We start from the raw sequence: 21,732 nt of genomic DNA, 5'->3' as shown, positions 1-21,732 counted from the left end.
TGAATTATTTATATAAATTGTTTTGAGTAAGGATAAAATAATGTCCTCTAACTCTTACAGCCCAGTGGAGGAGACTTATGAGTAAAAGGGTAGCTATTCTACTGTGTGCTAAATGGCAAACTGGAAGGAAACCAGGGGTACTGGGGTGACACAGAAAAGATTTATCATCTTGAAAGGCCAGGCACTGGTTTTTCCTGGATGTGCTGTCCTCCATTCCCTCTCTCTGCTGGACCCCCATTTTATCTCTCTCCTACTAGCTTCCCACTTTTCTTCCAATCCTTCTTTTCTCTGGTCTCCCCAACTTCTTCCCTTCTTTGGCATTCAACTTCTTTGCTTATCTTCTTCCTAAGGTTGATTTGAAATGAATTTAGGGTTAGCCAGAGGAATTATAAGACTAGGCTCCACTGCCAAAGAGATGACTCTGACTCAGAATAGCTGGTGATGCCAAAGCTGGGAACTATGTGGAGCATAATAGATGAATGCATAAAGGGTGTCCTAGGTTATATGGTTGTTCATCTATGTCAGCATAAGGCCACAAACATATTGTGCCAGCATCCTGAGCAGCTCAGTCTATGTTCACTCTGCTAATACCATTGCATATTGTAAATCTCATTAATTAATTTAACCCTTAACTATTTCATATGTGTATATAATCCATAGTGATTCTCATGACCTTCTACCCTGAGTTTGAACAGAGCTATTTCTGGGACTATATAGATGTAGAGCTATTTATCCATTGGAGCCTGATGGCTCAGAACCAAGTACACAACTGAGAACAATGACTCTCCCTCTTCTAGATTATACTAATAGTAAGTAGTTTAGAAATAAGGGAATGATTTCATGAAACCTACTCACATCCATGAATGACTGTTGACAAGTCTTGTGCAGACCCAATACAAGTAGCTACAGTTCCTGTGAGGTCATGTGTGCATTGGTGGTGTGATGCCTAGAAGATGACATTTTGTGACCCTCTTCCCTATTTTTCAGCTGTTATATTCCTCACTGCTTATCTGAAATGTTCCCTGAACTTTAGAAGAAATAGAATGGATGTCTTATTTAGGGCTGTGCCCTTAATTATCTCTAATCCATATCATCTTGGATAGGCTCAAGTCTCCACACTGACTGTTGTTCAGTACAAAAAGAAGCAACTCTGATGAAGTGTGACAGCTGTTTTGACTGTGGGAATAAGGATAGATGTTTAGAAGGCAGTTTGATCAATCTGGTTAAACAACAGTAGTAGGTCCCTTGAGTCTATGACCTCCTCAGGCATGGGTTGTTGCCTGGGCTTACAGTAGCAAACATAGAGTTCTCTCTATGGAACAAGCCTCACATCCAACCAGAGAAGACCAAAATGGCTATGGAACAAGCCTCACATCCAACCAGAGAAGACCAAAACAATTCAGCCTGTCCTATAAAATAGTTCTACACAGATGATTAAGAGAATGTTAATGGTGATGTTGGTCAATATATCTGACATAAATATGTGCTGGCTTACTATGGATGGCCATATCACGGTCTGTAAGTTACAGTAAAAGAAAGAAGGCTAGAAGTTATGAGAAGAGGATGGAATAAATTTCCAAGGAATTAGGAGTAACATTTGGTAGAAATGATTATACAAATGAGAGAACCGATCTGTATGGCTATAGGAATGCATGGAAGTATAGCAAGCCTAAAAGCTGAGTTTCAGTGTTTGGCTCTGGGAATGCTAGAGTTCAAATTTAAAAAAAAATAGCATCATGTGGTTTTATAAACAGACCCTGAAGTATTCTTGGGAAGGGTATATGGTCAGGAACCTGAGCTTTACTGGATAGATTACTATGAAGGAAGGGCTGGCCAAAGTGGTCCAGTGCAGGGGAGGTGTATTGCTGTGACTCTGTCAGGTGAAATAAACCTCAGATATGGACCTGAAATCTTATTCACTACTCTGCAAATGATGAGGAACTATGAGAATATTGATAAACTGCACCCACCCAAGACCACCCATCTCAGCTGACCTGAAACACAGATATGACAGCTCTAACCTTTTAATAAACTTTCTAGAAAAACAACTTCATTTCAGTTAATAATTAAACACTATGATGACTCCTAATGATACTTTAAGAAGTTTGGCACACACAACAGCCCATGAAATAGATATTAAAATTTCCATTATTGTTACTTACCCCTCCCTATATTATTCCTTCTGTTCCAATTTCCCCTATGTTCTTTTCTAATGTTACATTCTATTTCCCCTTTCCTAGAAAATGCCTGCCAATTGCTGACTTAACACTAAAGTCTTTTTGAAAATCCATATGGAAACCTACTACTATGGAAGCTTCCTAAAATATATATGTATGGAAAAGGAGTCTAATGATATTACTATATAGAGTTATATAATAAGGGAAACAATATCTCAATCAGAAATCATATGCTGCCAAATAAATCCCTAGTACTAGTAATGGATTACATCTTTTTGAGTCATTGGTTGAAGGAGTCCCATGGACAGCTCCCTCAAACTTTACAGGTGATTACATTACAACAAAATGCTAAGATCCTACCACTAAACATGGAAGATGGAGAAAAAAGCTTGCTGGAAGCTTCAGCCCTATTGGCTAGCATTCATAGTGCTGGGAAGTGCTGTGCATGCTCTCAGAGGAGAAAAGTGATCATAAACAGCACCAAGCTATGAATCCTGTGAGCTATAATAGCAACCTAGTACATTTGCCCACTATTACAGTAGTGGCACACATGTTATGGGAGTAACCAACCACGTTTATTGAGTTCAAGGCCCATTCCATGAGATACAACCCATATCTGACATAATAAGGCTAAGAGTATACAACTAGATAATTCATGAACCCTAGGGAAAAACATACTACTTTTAATCTGTTAAATAATATAGCAATAAAATGATTCTTAATGACATGTTGCTATGCCTATAGATGAGTGCATCACTTAACCCTCATCTGAGAGTCTTCTTGCAATAGATAATTAACATAGAAACAGAGAGTGAATGGTTTTGGAGTGTTCCAATCTAAGTAGGATATCTTTATCATACCCTGACCTCAAGGCTCATGGATCTATGCAGAAGCAGAGGCAGGGGGAGTAAATGACTTTAAGGAGACAGCATTTTCAGATAGAATGAGGCTGGTGCAGTATGGACTGGCAGAGACAGTAGCACAAGACCTGCATAAGCTCCAGCCAGACAAACCTGAGCTTGGAAAAGGGGGAAGTGGACACAAAGCCCTGCTCCTGGCCAAGAATCAGAGAAGGTGTTTGCGATTAGGAACTGCTGAAAGAGGGAAAACCAGCTTTCTTCAGTGGAGTGATACTGAGTGTATCAACTAGTATCAACCACACTCCAGGGCAGGCCCCATGATCAGGAATAGCTAACAAAAGAGAACCCCATATGTTTTTGTACTTTGGGTTTGGTTTTAAGGTTTATTTCCTTTTACTTTATGTATATGGTGGCCTTGCCTGCGTGTATCAATCTGTGTATGTGCCTGGTGCCCAAGGAGGTCAGAATAAGTCAGTGAACCTGCAGAACTGGAATTATGGAGGGTTGTGAGCTGATGTGGGTGCTGGGATTGAGCCTGGATCTTCTGCAGAGCAGCCATTGCTCTTACCTGCTAAATCACCTCTTCAGCTCTCTGGTTTCTGTTTTGTTTTAAGAGTGAGAAAGAACATGAAATTGATTTGGCACAGAAGTAGAGAGAAATCTGGGAGGATTTGGGGAATGGAAAAAAAAAAAACATGACCATAATATATTGTATGAAATTCTCAAAACTCAAGTATTTTTTAAAAACTAAAAATTTATGATATTAGAATGAAGAATTAAATGAAACTAAAAATATTCAATGGACTCGGCCATCTCTGAAGTCCATAATAAGTAGTTAAGAATAGGTTTCAGAACTTCATCTTTCAACTGAAGGAATCAGGGGGTGTTTGTATAGCATTAGCTATAGTAAATATAAAATACTAGCTGCCACCATTACTACCACTGTTATTGTTGACATGGCCACTGTTTCTAGTACAGCTCACTGCAACACTTTATTACCAGGATCATTTCAGTTCCAGTAAACAATAAGTGACTAATTGAGCTGTCCTGTTTACATTTTTAGAGTCTATGATCTTTCTGATACTTTTAGTAAGAAGCCTTAGAAATCAGATAAAAATGAGTCAAGTTCACATAAATAGGATGAATTGCTCAATATTCATATTTAGACCCAGTCCTTACCAGTCAGGCTATGTATTAGGACTCTACCCCCTACCTTCTTAACAGAGATAGAGTCGCTCCCCTGTGCTATGATGACCCATGATTAATCAAGAATAAAATGACATGTTTCCATGAAGTTTAGTGGATGTGTGTTTTGTTGGAATGAGACTAGGGAAACCTCAGAAACTCAAGAGTAACACTTGTTCGCTGTAAGTTAATTATGATAGCTCACACACGTGCAAACACAGCCACCCTACCACCCCCCCACACACACACACACAAAACTGACTGCAGAGCTGGCAAGATTTTAGAGATAATTTAAGCAAATGCTTTCACTCTGCAGATAAGTAAGGTCAAGGAATGGGAAAGGCCTTGCTCAGGGTCATACAGATGGTAGTAATTTTGTTTAGTTTGTTTCAAAAAGTAACATGAGCAGTTTCTCTTAACATCAATGAATCTGCCTTCCTCTTTATATAAGCACAATGTAGTGACCATGGTTAAATGTGACCTTGACAGGGGAAAAGAAAGCTTTGAGAATTTTACAGGGTCTCAGAGTCATCACATGGAGGGTAACTGTGATGGCCTCAGCCTAGACATCTCCCTGGTGAGCATGGGCTCCTGAAATGGACCCCATTTTACTCATGACTTGAAGCAAGCTTGTAATTTATTAATTTAGGAAAATCATGTGAATGCTCTGAACCCAAGCTTCCTCATTTAAAAAGGGATAGAGTCCTCCCTCCCCACCCCAGAATTTGACAATCAAATGTACAGTCCTTACATTAAATATACATTTGATAAATTCATCCTCTCAGCTAACTCTTAATACTCTACTAACAACTGGTGATACAGGAAGAAGACTGCCAAGTGCTTCTGCTTCTGGAAAAAGATGAAGTGAGAGACCTCGTGAAATGAAGTAAAGATTAAGCCAATTAGCAATAAAACGTCAGATGACACCGTGTAGGAGGTTAAGAAACTTCACTGTGTTGTGAAGTTAAGAAAGTGTGATGATGGTACAGCCACTGGCATTTAGAAGTGGATTGAGTCTAACTCAACACTTGAGGCCAACTAATGGTGGCCAAAGGTAAGTCTTGGAGAAAGTGTATTTGAAGAGGGAGGCCCTAAAAGAAAAGGACAGTTAGACAAAGATTCCTGGGAGAGGTACAAATTGGGAAGGAGCAATTTTAGCATGGTCAGTCATAGCCTGAAAGCTAATATTTCTAGAATGGCTCACTAGGAGGGTAATGAATACAGCAGTGCTGGAAACAGGCACAAACTCCATCCTGAAGATTTCAGACACTGAGATTTTTACGAAGTCTGAGTTTCATCAGAAAGTCTTGGTGTCCACTGCAAGTTTTAAGAGGGGAAGAAATTGTGTTGTATTATGTGTTGTCATTGTCTTTCAACTCCTGAAAGGCAAACTCCTTAAACATTTGGAGTTCTTCAAAATGGTATCTTCTTGCATGCTTGTGGGAAGGTTAATGGCCGGAAAACTATAGATCCTTCAGATTGGGGATGAGACCAGAACTTCCAGCCTCTCCATTAACTTTCCAAGATAGAGAATAAGGTTCTCGCTATTTTTCTCATCTAACAAATCTCCAAAGGATGGGATTCAGATAGACCCTAGGTTGATGATCACATGCTGGTCATGCAGATGGCTGTGCCCAGAGAGCATGGACCCTTGCTGCATCCTTGTCTTTCTGCATTTCTATCTGCCTAATATTCGTAGCCCTGATAACATATTACTAATAGTAAGTAAACTTTTCCTATGTTATATGTATCCATTCAAGCAAATTGGGAAGCCTGTGATTTGTAGTTAGTCAGACATATAGAGAAACATGAGACTTGCAACTAAAGTTGAGGCAGCCTTGTGGGACTGAACCTTCCAGTACAAGTATGACCCTGACTCTGGGTAGATAGTGCTGGAATTTAATTGATGTCTACAGAATTGGAAGTCGATTGGTACAAGGGAGAGGGTGGACCCACACATTTAGTCTCAGAAGTGTCATGGGAAAAAACAACCCAGAGACAAAATTTACCTCATACGATTGATTTAGTACATTTGGATGGATAGCAGAGTCCAGCCAGAGTCAAGCATGGGTTTTAGTGCAGTAATGAGTCAAAGGTCAGATCTGGCCTGTGAATCCTGCACACTAGCAGAATAACAAAAAATATAAGGCTATGATGTGCCTCAAATCTCTCACATAACTGACCTGCCAACATTATGAGAGACATGTTGTTGCCAACTTTTCAGATGAGAAAACACCCATAAAGAAAGCAAGATGTTTGCCTGATCACACGCACAGAGTGAGTCTGCAGAGATGTCTAGCAGTGAATGATAGCAAGCTGTTACGGTATTGTCTAATCGCCACTCTGCATTTTCCACTTTCTGACTGGCCATGACCTCTGTACAAAGATGGAGGTGAAGCCAAGAGACCAATTAAGAATGGTGGTCAGAGTTGGGTAGGGAATATTCAACAATACTCTGAGTAGATGCTATTGCTCCCATTTCGAAGATGGGAAAACAGGTTGGGTTTGCATATCTAGTAAACAGTAGAATTAATTTAAGCCTATTTGCTTCTAATATGCAGTATGTTTCTAGTAGCTGCTTTATTTCCTATAGATTTAGACACGTCCCATGACTCCCTTCCTTTAGGTCCAAGAGAATAGTATGATAGAGGTATATTTTACGTAGAATTGAAAAGGTTTTGCTTCAACTTGGTAGGCTGTTGAAAAATACAATGTAAATGTGTGACACATTTGATATATGGTGATTGCTTTTACAATTTGAAAACCAAGACATAGTAGAGATAAACTGATGTATACATGTTGATGTACAGTTCTATGAGTTTTAAGAGATGTGCACACCTGTGTAATTAAACATATATATGAATGTCCGTGATAGACAGAGTGTATTCAGAATGCTGACTGGAACGCTGGTCTTCACAGTGTGGTGGATGATGAAGACATCCCAGTCCTTCATCTCTTCCTGCTTCTCGGCTGATGTTGCTTTTAGTGCTTTGGGGTGAGCAAGTGCCAGCTGCAAGTCAAAAGATGAACATGCCAAAAATAAAAAACAATAACAGAAACAAAAGAACAATTAGCCATTTCTTAATACTCGGTAGAGGAAAATCACATTGCTATTTTTTTTCTGTTTTTCTATGGAGGGGGTCATGTGTCCCAGCCCACGCATACTAGCACATGAACTTGTTGTTCCAGTAAAATGAGTCAGAGTTTCTCAAGAACACAGATTCATGTATTTCAGAACTATGTGTCAGCATCTTTTGAGAAAGGTACAATCCCTGTATTAGAGGGTTCTCTCTGTGTCTGTTTCTGTCTGTCTCTGTGTCTCTGTGTCTGTCTGTCTGTCTGTCTGTCTGTCTCTCTCTCTCTCTCTCTCTCTCACACACACACACACACACACCACAGACATATGCACATGTATACTCAATGGGATCACACAGTTAATAAACAAAAGTGGGATTTGAACTCAAGTCCAGAGGACTCAACATCAGGTGTTCTTTACAAGGAGGACGGTGGCACTGTGGGCAGAGTATGGAACTAAGCAATGGCTTGGAGTCAGAACTGGCCTGAAATTCAACAAACTGGCAGCCAGCTACAAAATTCTTGAGGCAGATTGAAAACCAGCTGCTGTTTTCACACAGACTGCCCTTTTCCATTGTGGCAGAAAGCTGGCTTTCCTACCCTGGTGAACAACTATGAGAGTTACTTAAGAACAAAGCGACATGGTGATTCAAGGTTTATAAACCTTTAGGCTAAGGTACCCAGTCAAAATTCAGAAGTCCAAATATCAGGAAATATTTAGGCCTATCATTCAAAGAAGTGGGGGCAGGTGATCATATCTGTATGAGAACACATCGAGAAATAAAGGATCATGAGTGTAAAACAAGTGGCATGGCTCCCAGCTCAGAGTAAGCACCTGGGAATGGGCAGCTGACGTCGGGCAGCTGAGGCTGTGCACACCAGTGCTTTTGGTCCGCATGGTTCATCAATCATGAGAAATTTGCTTATGTATCTCAGTGCGCGAACATCTGTATAAAAGCATAGTATATTATGCTTATAGATTATTTTGTAAAACAGACAAAGTATAGCTGAAACAAAAAATATTTTGAAATGAGCATGCCCATGCAATGTCCAAAGGTCTGCTCTATAGCTGATATGTTTTTAATAACATTTATTTTAATTATGATTAATTTTGTCAAGAACAACATTCCCTGTGCAAGCTAGGCTGAACTTAACATTTTGATTCTCCTGCCTCAGCCTCCTGAGGGCTGGGATAACAAGCATACTCAACGGATAAATTTTTATGACTTTTTAAGCTTATCTGTATATGTGGTATGTGTTCATATGTTTTCATGTTTGACTATGTGAGGTTGCATATGTATATGGGTCAAAGCTTGGAGTTACATGCGTATGTGCATAAATGCACGGGGACTCAATGTTAACATCAGGAGTCTTCCTTAATCTTTCTTCACCATATTTATTAAGGCTGAGTCTTAGAACTAGGCCAGAGATTGCTGATTTGGGTTAATCTAGCTTGCCAGCTTGCTGCAGGGATTCCCTGATGACTGTCTTCTATGCACTGGTTTATAGATTCACTGCAATATCCACCTGGCAGTTACATAGATGTTAGGAACCTGAACTCTGGTTCTCATGGTAACATGGCAAACACTCTGTTCATTGAATTATTTCTCAGCCCCCTTGTTTTTGATAACTTCTAAAAGATTTTATATGTACCTGTGTTCAGATCTCAAACTATTTTCTTGATAATTTTGACTTTTCCCAGTTTTACCTTGTCAGATTGTTTCTTATTTTTAACCTTAATATAAAGAGATAATACTTAAAATTATAGCACCATTTTTTTGCTTGAATCTGATTACATACTGTCCACTGAATGAATCTTTTTCAGAAATTTGTCCATTTTTTTTAAAGATTAGTGTATATTAAATTAGGTCCTAGCTGTCCCTAGTGACATGGGACATTGAAATAGCAGCTTATAGCAAATTCTGAATTTAGTGAACTTCCAAGTAAGTACCATACAGGTATATTAGTGCTGGAGAAAGCTTCCGTGTAGCATAAGTGACTCTTTATCTGACCCGTTGTTGAGCTTTTGTACCTAATACTAGTCTGTGTTAAGAACAGGAAAATCTTAATTTGTTTGGAGCAAAAATCATGCATATGACACTCCCAGAACTTTCTTCCAGAATATTTAATGGAACACTACAAATCCTTTGAGAGAACAGATATGTCTCTCAGAAGACACTGGCTCTGATGAGCTTACAATGTCTATTGTGATAGACATCAACTTTTCATTCACAGACATTAACTAACCAGTGATGGATGCTGGGATTGTGTTCAGTTGGAGCTCTGGGGTCATGCTTCATACCTTCTAGGGTGGTCTTGATTTTTTTTTCTGTATTCAGTAATTCTAGACAGTTCTAGGCTTTGTCTGCTGCTCCATGCTGAGATCAATAATACCTGACAGCCTTCCCCAAGTCTTAAGGGCATGGATCTCCAAAGGAGAGGAAGTAGAGGTCTCCTCATCCCCAGATTGCCAGCAGCAGTCTATGCCACTCTTGTGATGATTATCGCCTTCTTCATGTAGTCTCACTTCCCTGACAGCCTACCCAACAGTACTCGACAGCTAGTCCATAGCACATGACAACCAAGTGTTTCCTCTGCCTACAGGAGGCCTGGCCACTTCGAGTACTGTCTCTAAAGAAGCAGGAGCAGAGGGCTGACTGGTATCTCAGCCTTGACACACCAGGGAAGGGTCAAGTCTATGAATGAGGCCTTTCATGGCTAGCTACAGGGACCCCATTTTTTCCTACAGAAGCCATGCGCTTGCTTTCAGAAGTGACAATCAAATGTGAACTTTCATGGTTTATTTATAGCTCTGCCTTAGAGAGATAAAGAAAAGAAGTGATTAAAATGCTATTTTACAAAATATTTTGTTTTAAAAAAGCGTCCATTGTGTGGGCAAAAGGGGAAAAGAAAAGCCACTCTATTCATTGTGCTGTCTAGACTCTCAAACAAAGAGGATAGCGTGCTGCAAATTGAGATTGTCCGGCCCCTCCATGCTGACAGAAAGTATGAATTTAGAGCTCAACTTCAAATAAGTCCCTTTGAACAGAAATATATGGGGAGACTATATTTAGCATGTGTCAGCATTTCCATAATGAATTCATATTGTTGTACTGTAGTGATTCCCAGATTTACCACAGGCAGAAGAGTCATGCAGTTTCACTTTTGTGGTAATTATCTGGAGAAATTGGGATTCTCAGCAGTGCTGTTTATGATGACAGCATTGCTGCTGTGCACACTCTCTGTACTGTGTCTGCTACCCAAAATGCCACCAGCCTTCCAAAAGATAAAGGTGAGCCTGAGCCCTTTTGACTGCCTGTACGTAACCATAGCTTAAACAATGTAATGCAGAATTTGTGTGATTTGTCTACAATAGTAAAACAAATATATACCACTGTGGAAAAAAATCTAATTGGAGAAAAATAACCACTCACCTCTCGAGTTTATTAACAACTCAATATAGTCTCATCTAACCTTTATAAAGTTTGCATGTGTAATTTTTATTTAGCAAGTTATGTTAAGTAAAAACTTGTATAGAACATTTCACACAATGAAATGTTCTTGCTTTCTTCCTTCTGTCTTTCCTTCCTTCCTTTCTTCTTGGAGATAGGTTTTCCCCATGTTGGGTTAGCCTCAAACTCAGGGACACAAACAATCTGCATTCCTTAGCTCCCTTCCCCCAAAGCAGCTGGGGATACAAGTGCATGCCAGCTACAGAGTTCTTGAGACGGAATGAAACCAGCTTTTGTTTCCACTCATAGTGTCCCTTTCCATTGTGGGGAAGAGGAATTGTGACAGTTACCTAAGCAAAAAGTAACATGGTGATACAAGATTTATGAATCTCAGGTTGGGGTACCCAGCCAGAATTCAGAAACTCAAATATCAAAGAGGATGTAATGGTAAATGTGAGCCATCTCCTGGTTTCTGCAGCTTGGGTGTGGCACATATGACAGGGCTCGTTATTCTGTCTTAATCTTTACCATTATCTCTCCTACTCCTACAAGTGGTTAGAGGGAACAAAGAATAGTGTCATGCATAAGAGTCAGGCTCTTAGATATGAATGGCTAGTGCTTGGTCTCATAAGCCTCTGCTATAGATGTTTCTGAAGACCCTCTGCTCTGAAGACATTTCATGTACAATATGAGATGTCAGTGCCCCCTGTGTTAGCCGATCTGACTGTTCATTTCAGTGTCCTTAGGTGGTCACACTGGACAGGAACTAAACCAAGCCATGACAGCCAGTACCTGCTAAAGTCGGCAAGGAATGACCATGCCTTTCAGGGCCTGAAAGCAAGACTTCTCTTTTCTCTACATAGAGTCTGATATGAGCGGCTTCCTTTCTAGCATAAACCATTTGTAATCCACTATATGCTCTAGTCTCAGTGCCAGACACCTAGGAAGTCCTGTTGGCTTGAAAGTTGAGGGTGAAGCCTCCCTCATAGCTCACCTTGGAAGAGGTCCTCAACACAGTAAACTAGTCTTCTCTGAGAAGACTATCTCTGACCTGCCATCCCAGTGGAAGGCATAGAGATGACTCATGGGTCTGAGCTACCATCCCACAAACTCCAAGGTAGGCTATTTCCAGCTCACTCTGGTATCATATCTGTCATCTTAGATCTTAGCAGAAACTTCTATTTTAACATCTTGTCACGCATATTATCCTTAAGTTCATTCAATCTGCCGACATTCCTGCATGCATGGGGCATGCCAGATGCTGAGTTTGACAGTGAAAATAATTTTAACAATTCCTTCCTGAAGGAGTTCACAGTCTAGTTGGGAGACAGATATGTTAGCATAAAAGCATGACACCATGTCATAAATGCTGGCTAGACGGAAGCATGAGCTGCTGTGTGAGCAAATAACTCAGTGCAGGGGGCATGCAGGCAGCGGGCACGAATCAGCAAGATTCTCAGTAGGCTGGGTACCTGACCTCAGCTTTAAGTTTTAAGTTGTCGGTCCTTTCTCAGAAACAAAATCAGCCCATTTTAAATCCTTGAAATCTCCATCTTGTTTCTTGTTTCTCAGTAACTTGTTTTGAAGTCAAGCAGAGGTAATGTGAAGAAAAGAACAGAGAATTCCCTGGTGTCTGCCATTTGCTGAACATCTGTTGCTGTGGGAAGGAAAACAACATAAGTACCTTCAGTGAGCTTCCTGGATCCCACCATGAAGGCAATCCTGGAATGTTGTCTCAGGTCCCCGAAGAAGCAATGCCAGCACAGCGCAGGCAGAAGGGGCATGCCCTGGGAACATTTCCCAGCTTGGAGGAAGTAACAAAGGCAGAGTCTTCTCAGGAGCCTAGTGGAAAGAAAGGCAAACCAAAACTAATAGGATAAAGCAGCAGTGAAGGTGGAGGTACCCTTGGTGGCCCATGCCAAGGCGTGCCCCTCTGTAACAGATCTAGTGTAAGAGGTTTATTGGAAGAGAGAGAAAAGCAAGAGGCTGTCTTGCACTGGGGACGTGAGACAGATAGACAGGCAGACAGAGTGGACAAGACAGATAGGGAACAAGAGAGCAAGGCTGAACTGGAGAGAGACAAAGGGGAGGAAATAATGAACAAGATGGAATGAGAGAGAGACAGAGAGACAGACAGACAGACAGACAGACAGACAGACAGACAGAGATCTGGGGGAGGGGGCTCTTATGCAACATACTTGGTGGCAGCCAGGGACATAAGCTGCCAGAAAGTCTCTGAAAGCATGCCAGTAGAATGCCTGGTTGCTAACAAAACCCAGAATGAATAGCAAAGTGGATGGTAGGAACGGTAAAACCATCCCAGGAAGCAAAACTGAGTCAATAAAGGAAAATATCGTGACACAGTCAGAGAAATACAGGACTCTTCAACCATCTCAGAGCAGAGCAGCATCTCAGGAAAATGTATTTGCTTATGTGTCCTTCACAGAATGACTGCAAACAGCTGCCCTTCGGGTTCTTTCTTACCTCTCTGCTTCTCTGACCAGTACCTTTTCATAAGATCCTTCTTCTTGGAAAAGATGTCATTAAAGACATCATTGAAGAAAGACTTCAGCCAGACTTCTCCCTAATACAGCACCTCTTGCATCACCAGGATACCTGATTATGTGGAGCTAGAAGACCAGAGCATGAGTTCAGAGCATCAGTGCTGTCTTTGGGGAAGAATAAGAACAACTTAGCTGAAGAGGGAATCATGAGTTAGCAGGAAAAGAAAGCTATCTGCATCCCTAGCCTTTGAATGGTCATTGAAAATAACCTAGCATAGAACTTATCATTCTGTCTTTTGATCCCAACAGTTATCTTTCCCATTCTGTAGCAAACTTCCTAAGAAATATCCATGTCACGTATTTCTCTGTTTTCCAGATATACTGAGTATTCTCCTTGGCACATAAAAGTGGCTCTACGTGGTTTATGAATATTTTACATGTCTCAGGTCTCAGGCAAAACCCCTGAGCTACTCTTCAATAGCTTATCTTTTGGTTAGAGCATACTAGAAGGTAATGAACAGTATGTAACTGAATTAATCAGTAAGTTGGCAGAGATGGATGGGGGGACTTGGATATGCTTTGGAGATACACAGAGGCTCTCATCTACTGCACAACAGGTAGACTTTACACTTAACCACCCCTCCTTACTAGTATATGGGTTTCAGTAGGACAAAGAGTATGTCTCTTATATTACCTGTTATCCCCCAGGAATCTAGTATACAGTGAGAAATTAATAAATATGTGACATAAGTTGTATCTATGACCCCAGAATAACTACAGACTTTTTAAGTGTTCAGTGGCTAGTCTTAAGGCAGAGCCTTTTCTGTGGAGAGTTTTGTTTGTTTATTTGTTTGTTTGTTTTGCTTCATTTTGTTTTTGCTGTTCCATAGTTAAGTCTGTTGGATACCAATATTGGACTGGCTCTGTGCTCTCCAACTTTTCCATGAGTTAAAAACCTTATAAAACTGCCTAAGGGAATCTAACCCTACTTTTCTGTGTAGTCACAAAACGGCTTTGCTTTCTGGACCACATGCCCTAGAGACCTCATTTATTAAGCCCAAGATGTGTGGTACCAGATGTAACCCTAACTGTTCACTGCTTTTTGTTCTTATTGCCAAAGAAAAGCAAGTTGCTGGGAGAAAGCATGGTTTAACTGAGTATCTTAAGGGAAGTGAATTCTGATTACAGTGTTCCTGCCTGTCACATACCTGACTTTGAGGGTTTTTTCCTTTGTTTTGTTTTGGTTTTTGGAGATTATGATAGAATTATAGCATCCTCTCTTCCCTTTTCTCCCACAAAACCTTCCTGTTTACCCCTCTGCATTCTCCTTTAATTCGTGGCTACTTTTTTTTATTAGTTGTTGCTGCATCCCTAAGTATAACCTGTCCATATAAGGTTACTTGTGTGTATGTTTACACAACTGACTGACACTGGATGACCAGTTGTGCTCTTTCATGGGGAAGACCTTATCTGCCCCTCCAAGCTTTATACAGTGCCCTGTAGATTGTTGTATAGGGTTGAGACCTCATGGGCTTTTCCCCGTCCAGCATAGCATGTTCATTGGTGAGATCCATGTTCAGTTGACATTTGGCCAGTCATGTTGATAAGATGGAGCTTCTGGTGTTATTTGGAGACACAGTCTCATAAGAAACGACCCGACCCTCTGGCTCTTATAATCTCCCATCCCACAGTTGGCACAGTGGTCCCCGAGCTTAAGGTGGAGGAGTGTGTTTCAGATGCGTCCACTGGGACTGGACTCTACAACTCTGCATTTTGATAGGTTATAGTTTTCTGTATTGGCTTCTTTCTGTGGCAAAGAGATGTTTCCTTGATGCGGGATGAAGGCTACACGTCTCTGTGGGTGTAAGGACACATGTTTATAGTAAATTAGTGGTTGTAGATTCTCCTCCAATAACCATGACTTCACTAGCACTGAGTAGTTAACTAGGTATCTTGTATCAAGCATGATTTTCCTCTTATTGAGAAGGTTTTAAGTCCAATTAGAAAGCTGCTGATTACTACCAAAATCTGTGTGCTACTATTGTACCCTCAGGATTATCTTGTCAGTTGGTTGTTAATGAGACTCATAAGCAGCAGAGCTGAGGAGCTATGGTTGCTTCTCTCCTTTGAAGCTTACATGGTACTATCTGGTTGGTTACAGATCACAGGTCTCTGTGTACTGAACATGCATGGTGTTTTCTGCACTGGGAACTGAACTTCCACCCTTGAGAGGTGACCAAGGACAACAGCAAGAGCTGTGTGTTTAGGGAGTTACTTGTGCAGACCTGACCACCAACTCAAAAGAGGGCTTCTTATGCTTGGAATTAGGGTTTGTTGTTGTTGGTATTGTTATTGTTGTTGTTGTTAGGTAGTCTTTGGCTCTTGGAGGGAGAACCAGCCAGCAGTCCAGATAACAAAAATTCATTAAAACTATGTTTATAGATATTTGTACAAGTGCTATAGGGTTTTGTTTCTAGGTAAATAGTCAATATTATGATTTCTTGTGATTTTCAGACACCTTTATTGTTATTTCACTCACGTCCCCTTTGTTATGTCTTTACCTTCCCTCCCCTCCCTCCCCCACTAAGCACCTCAGCGTACCCTCCCCCAGATCATTTGTCTTCTGCTACTCACTTTGCCCTCCTTTCCTCCTCTGTATTTCCTTCCCTCTTTCTAAAGAGCCCCCTTTCCTGTTTCTCTGATCAGATTACTTATATCCCACTATTCCTTTCTATTGCTCCCTAACTCCCTTATCCTGACAACAGTTCAGTTTTCCTTTCCTGATTTCTGTAAATTTTTTTACCTTCTGAATTATTATTTTAAAGGCTGATTAATTCAAGCAACAGTAGAGAAAAGATAGTGTTTCTTACAGGATAACCTCATTTTTAGTCTGTTTTGGTATAAATTATTTTTAAATTTTTATTTATTTAGCTTTTATTTTTTTACTTATTCACTTTGCATTCCACTCACTGCCCCCCTCCTGGTCACCCCCTTCCACAATCCTTCACCAATCCCCACTTCCTTTCTCCTCTGAGCATGAGAAACACACACACGCACACACACACACACACACACACACACACACACACACACACACACTTGCCCCTCTGTATTCTCCAACCCTGGCACAGCAAGTCCCTGTGAGGTGAGGCTAGGTGCATCCTCTCCCACTGAGGCCAGACAAGGCAGCCCAGCTAGAAGAACATATCCCACAGACAGGCAACAGCTTTTGGGATAGCCCCCGCTCCAGTTGTTCAGGACCCACATGAAGACCAAGCTGCACATTTGCTACATAGATGCAGGACGGCCTAGGTCTAGCTTGTATATGTTCTTTGGTTGATGATTCAGTCAACTAGCCCTAAGGGTTCAGGATAGTTGATTCTCTTGGTCTTCCTGTGGAGTTCTTATCCACTTAGAAGCCAAAATCCTACCTCCTATTCTTCCATAAGAGTCCCCAAGCTCCATTCACTGTTTGGCTGTGGGTGTCTGCATCTGCCTGAGTCAGCCGCTGAGTGGAACCTATCTGAAGACAACATGTTCCTGTCTGCAAACATAACAGAGTATCATTAATAATGCCAGGGATTGGCTCTTCACTCAGGTCTTGAAGCTCTGGAGCAAGAGGCCTCCAGTAAGAGAGAATACGGGACATTTGTCTTTCTGGGTCTTGGTTACCCCACTCAATATGACCTTTCTTGGTTCTATCCATTTCCTGTAAGGTCCATGGTCTCCTTCTTTACCCAGCATTCTTTGTTGTTTCCGTTTACCAGGAGGCAATGGCAAGGATGAGCAAAGTGGGGAAAGTCGTGTTTCCGGAACATGCTGATAAAAAGTAAGTCTGTATGAAGCTGCCAGAGACTGAGAGTGCATGGGAGGAGGGAGGGGCAGCTCTTGCTCTGAGATGGACCTTGGATCAACCCTGGCTCTTCTTTCACTTAGACCAGCGGTTCCCAGCCTTCCTAAAGCTGTGGCCAGTTCCTCCTGTAGTGGTGACCCCCAACCACAACATTATTTCATTGCTACTTCATAGCTGTAATTTTGCTATTGTTATGAATATTACAATTCATTACAGTAACTATTTGGGGAGATGGTTTGCCAAAGGGGCTGCATCCACCAGTTGGGAATCACTGACTTAGAGGCTGAAGGAGTTCCTCCCGATTTGAGAACTTTGGTTTATCAAGATCCAAAGCTTAGCTGGTCAGAGCTGGAGTCACATACAAACTTCCAAATTCTCAGACTAATATTTTCATCCTGAATCATAGGAAGAAATCTGTTTTTCTCTATGCTAAAGTATGGGAATCTTTTATGTACACATCAAAGGACCAGCTGGCATTCTCCTACCCTTTATATATTTCTTGGCACTGAAGGCTAGAAAATCCCCCATGTTTAAATGCCAAGTCAACAAAAATATTTATTTATTTATCTATTTAGTGCTTGCTATATTTAAAGCATGAACTGAGCTCTGGGAAGGATGCAGAGAGCAATGAGGCACTACTAGATTTATACAGAGAGATGATTTTAAGTTAACATGAATAAATTCTTCCATAGAAATACTAGCAGGCCACAACATAACCGAAAGAAGAAATAACTGGGACCATACATAGAGAAAGGAAAACTTTTAGAAGAAGACCATGTCTCAGCTGACTTTAAATGTTTAAAAGACAGTTCCAAACAGGCCAAAGTAGAGAAGAACATTCTTGGTAGAGAAAATAATCTATGCAAAGGGCCAGCTTTTATACTGAGATCACTACAATCAGAACACAAGGTGAGATGAGGAAGTGAGGCAGGCAGAAGTCAGCTCATGAAGCCCCGCAGCCATGCCAAAGACCCCTGGGGTCAGAACTGAATTTTCAGCAGTGATAAGACCTGATCAAATGGACAGTTTGGAAAGTTTAGTCATACAGAATTGGTTCTTGAGAGCTAAGGCTAGAAGTCAGGAGGCTCTATCGAAGGCTTTTGGAGAAGCCCACATTAGCAATCAGGATCACTATGAAATCACTGAAGATGAAGGAGCAAGTCCCGGAGGAAAGCACTTGGTGCTAAGACTTAAAGTCTTACCATGTCACTTTCCTTAATATGTCTCAAAGGTCCATTATTTGAGAATTTGAAGTGCTTACTAAAACGACAGTCGAGACTCATTTTATTGTCTCCAAATGGAATCAGGCTGTTAAAGACCCTGCATGAGAACGCCTCTCTGACTGCCTAGCTCAGAGGACCAGGATGGGTATAGGAAACTCAACCCAGCAACAGAGATGTCCCTCCCAGTGAATGGAGAAGCTGGGGAGTGTGTCCGCTAGAGGGTGCCTGCACTATGCCATTTGTTTGAAAGGAGAAGCAGTTTATTCCCCTTTATCTCTTTTGTGACCTTCTCAAGACTTCTCAGGGAATCGTTTTTAAGTTCATTCTCAGAAGAAAAAAAAAAATCCATGTGCTTTCTCCCCCTGCCACCCCCCAGGGGTAATTATTATTTTTTAATTTAAATTATAGATTTTTTTCATTTTCTTATTAGATATTTTCTCCATTTACATTTCAAATGCTATCCCGAAAGTCCCCTATACCCTCCCCCCGCCCTGCTCCCCTACCCACCCACTCCCATTTCTTGGCCCTGGCGTTCCTCTGTACAGGGGCATAAAAGTTTGCAAGACCAAGGGGCCTCTCTTCCTGATGGCTGACCAGGCATCTTCTGCTACATATGCAGCCAGAGACAGGAGCTCTGGGGGTACTGGTTAGTTCATATTGTTGTTCCACACATATTGTTGTTGCAGACCCCTTCAGCTCATGTGCTTTCTTTGAAGACTTTGGTGTCTTGATGGCAGCTGGCAGGGTTTCCATGAAGCAGATGCACAGTGCTGTGCCGCCATCTGCAGGCAGCACAAAGATTGCAACTAGAAAGCCAGACCCCATTTCCTCTTCCTGTCTCTTGGCTTCAAATCTCATTAACTTTTATGTTTTCTTGGTCCCAAGCCACAGAAAATCAATTGTTTGAGAGGAGAGGAATTTAGAAGATAACTCAGCTGGCAGGCTGTATGTGAATTTAATGTCTAATTAAGTAACTGTAGTTCAGTAAGCAAATTGTTATGATGATTCAAATTATTCAACCTGGAAAGGGTGAATCGTGGGTTCCTGTTGAGTGAAAAAAGACTTTTGCAAGAAGACAAATGGTATTCCAATGAATGGAGTTTCAGTAGAGTTGTTACCTTAAAATCCTTGCTGTCTGAGAGAGGCTGCTGAGCAAAGCTCCCCTTTAAGAGTTTTGAGATAACAAAGTTGGAAACCCATCTCACTCCACAGAAGAATTGCACAGCCTTGTATTGTCATAGAATATCATTAGAAGCAGAAAAGGTTTCTAAAAGCCATTCTCTGACTGAGAATTGAATTCTTTGGAGTGGGGTTTAGCAGCATCTCACAATCGTAGGTTGAGTATAATAGTAGAATATGAATTATTTCAAAGCAATAACTCATACTTACATTATGTATTATGAATCAGTCATTGTTCTCATTCATTTCACATATTGCTTAATCCTCACAAAATTTCTGCAATATATCCTATAACTATCTCCATTTGCAGGTGAGGAAATTTATGCACAGATGGGTTTTGTAGGCATGGGTTGTGTAATTCAAGTCCTGGCCTCAAATCCCCTTCTCAGCCATGGTTTGGCCCCATCACAGTTCCGACATCACTATTCTAGAATTCTTAAGGTTGAAATATGGAACAAGCACAAATTTCTGTACACTCTCAGATTTTCTCATACTATTTTATTCCCCGCCCCAATTCACAATGGTAAACGTCCCTTATAAGGGTCATTGTCAGAACACTCCAGAGTCTACCAAATAATGTTGAATTGGATTCATCCACCCCATCAAAGAGAGTAAGGACAGAGTTTTAAAAGTTATGATGCTCCGTACTCTTGCTATCCTTGTGGCATGGTGATGCCTAAGCAGTCCCAGTCTTACAGCCAAGAGTGGTTCTAACAGGTCTCACCTAAAGAGTCTCATGGAGAAGGCAGGTTAGCAGGGTCACTACCAGACACTGAGGGTAGAGCCAGGTGCAGGGAGATGTTGGTCTCATTTCTACAGAGTTTACCCTAGATAAACCGTTGGATAAGCCAAACACCTGGATAAGGCTGTCTGCCAAAGTCACTGATATGTGGAAATCACAAAGGGGATTAAAATGCTCATTCTTATACCTGGCCAAGCTGTTGTTTTCACCTGTGGCTAGTCACGCCAGAAGGATGTATTTAAGCTTGGGATCAGAAGGGGTCTGTGCTAAGCCTGAGACATTCAATACATGCAGGGGAGGCTCAGAAGCCACTGCTTTCAAAGCACGAATCCCACCTCAGCTACACTTCAGGCTACGCCACTTCGGATGTACCTTGCTGATAAAACACCTACATCTCAAGCATGCAGCTTGCAGAACTGCATGTCATTTACACACAATAGATATGAAGCATAATAACCCCTTTGCTTCATACACTCAAAACTTAGGTTTCAGTCTGAACATAACAGATACATTCCCATCCTTCTAAATAAGGGGGAAGGCACATGACAGCTTTGTTTTGCCAATGTTTAATATGTTCCTTTTTGTACCCCCAGATATTATGACAAGAAATATCAAGTGTTTCTGAGAATGGTTGAGCACCAGAAGGAGTATTCAGCAATCATGAATGGAAGTTGAACATACCCGTCCATACAGACGCTGTGCCATTTACTGGGGCCCTCTGTGTGTTCATCTTATGCTCAGTGCCCCTTGGGTATAATTGTGGCATTCCTGTCTTATTATCTAATAAAACTTTGACCAGGCAAACATAACTGGAGTCACTTATGTCTGTCTGGATGTGTAATAGTTGGTGGTTTCTAGGGTGCTTTCCTGGTAGCAGTTGCTCTTATTGGATGCTGGGATCTCTTGTAAAACCAGACCCTGAAGAATCCTTCTGTCCTGTGGAGACTTGTTCATTCTTTCCATGTCAGGTATTAAATTGGGCCTTATTTGCTTTATGTGGTATAACCTGATGCTTAATCTGTGTACTTTATGTCATTAGCTTCTTCCAGACTTTAGAATCAGATAGAGCATTTAATTGCAAAATCACCATTTTGCGACCATTATTAAAGCTAGGTATGGACAGGAGCTATCCATAGACCCTGGAGGAAAGTTTGATAAGTAACAGGATGTATGCAGGGTTTTAAAACTGTTGCTTCACAGATGAGTGATTACAAGGGGCGGGGAGAATGTTAACTATACAAAGAAACAGAGTGCCATCACACCATCTCTGTTGACGTCACGATTCCAGACATGGTAGTCTGACAAAGGAACAACATCACTCATGCTGGGAACACATAGCCCAAATGTAATGGTTAGGAAACCCTATACAAACACATTCCGAATGTCTCCTTCCCAGACCACTAGTGAATCCCCTGACCTGACCTGGACTTGGTCCATACAGCCAGGAGATCAAGTTCTCCTAGCACCTCCCTACCAGTCAAC

General features: G+C 41.2%; 1 protein-coding gene across 1 annotated transcript in view; it reads left to right on the top strand.

Annotated features, from left to right (window-relative positions):
- The window catches only part of Fggy (FGGY carbohydrate kinase domain containing), a 369,309-nt gene extending 348,054 nt beyond the window's left edge, over window positions 1-21,255 (top strand). Inside the window, exons 15-16 of the mRNA XM_085839183.1 lie at window positions 17,021-17,082; window positions 20,844-21,255. Coding sequence (XP_085695309.1) covers window positions 17,021-17,082; window positions 20,844-20,925 — 144 coding nt within the window. The 3' untranslated portion in view covers window positions 20,926-21,255. The remainder of the gene's footprint in view (window positions 1-17,020; window positions 17,083-20,843) is intronic.
- The last annotated feature ends 477 nt before the right edge of the window (window positions 21,256-21,732 follow it).

Source organism: Mus caroli, unplaced genomic scaffold, assembly GCF_978045245.1.
Source record: "Mus caroli unplaced genomic scaffold, Mus_caroli_1 scaffold_6, whole genome shotgun sequence".
Lineage (NCBI taxonomy): Eukaryota > Metazoa > Chordata > Mammalia > Rodentia > Muridae > Mus > Mus caroli.
Note: the sequence above shows the minus strand (reverse complement) of the source record. Positions and strands in the feature narration are given on the sequence as shown.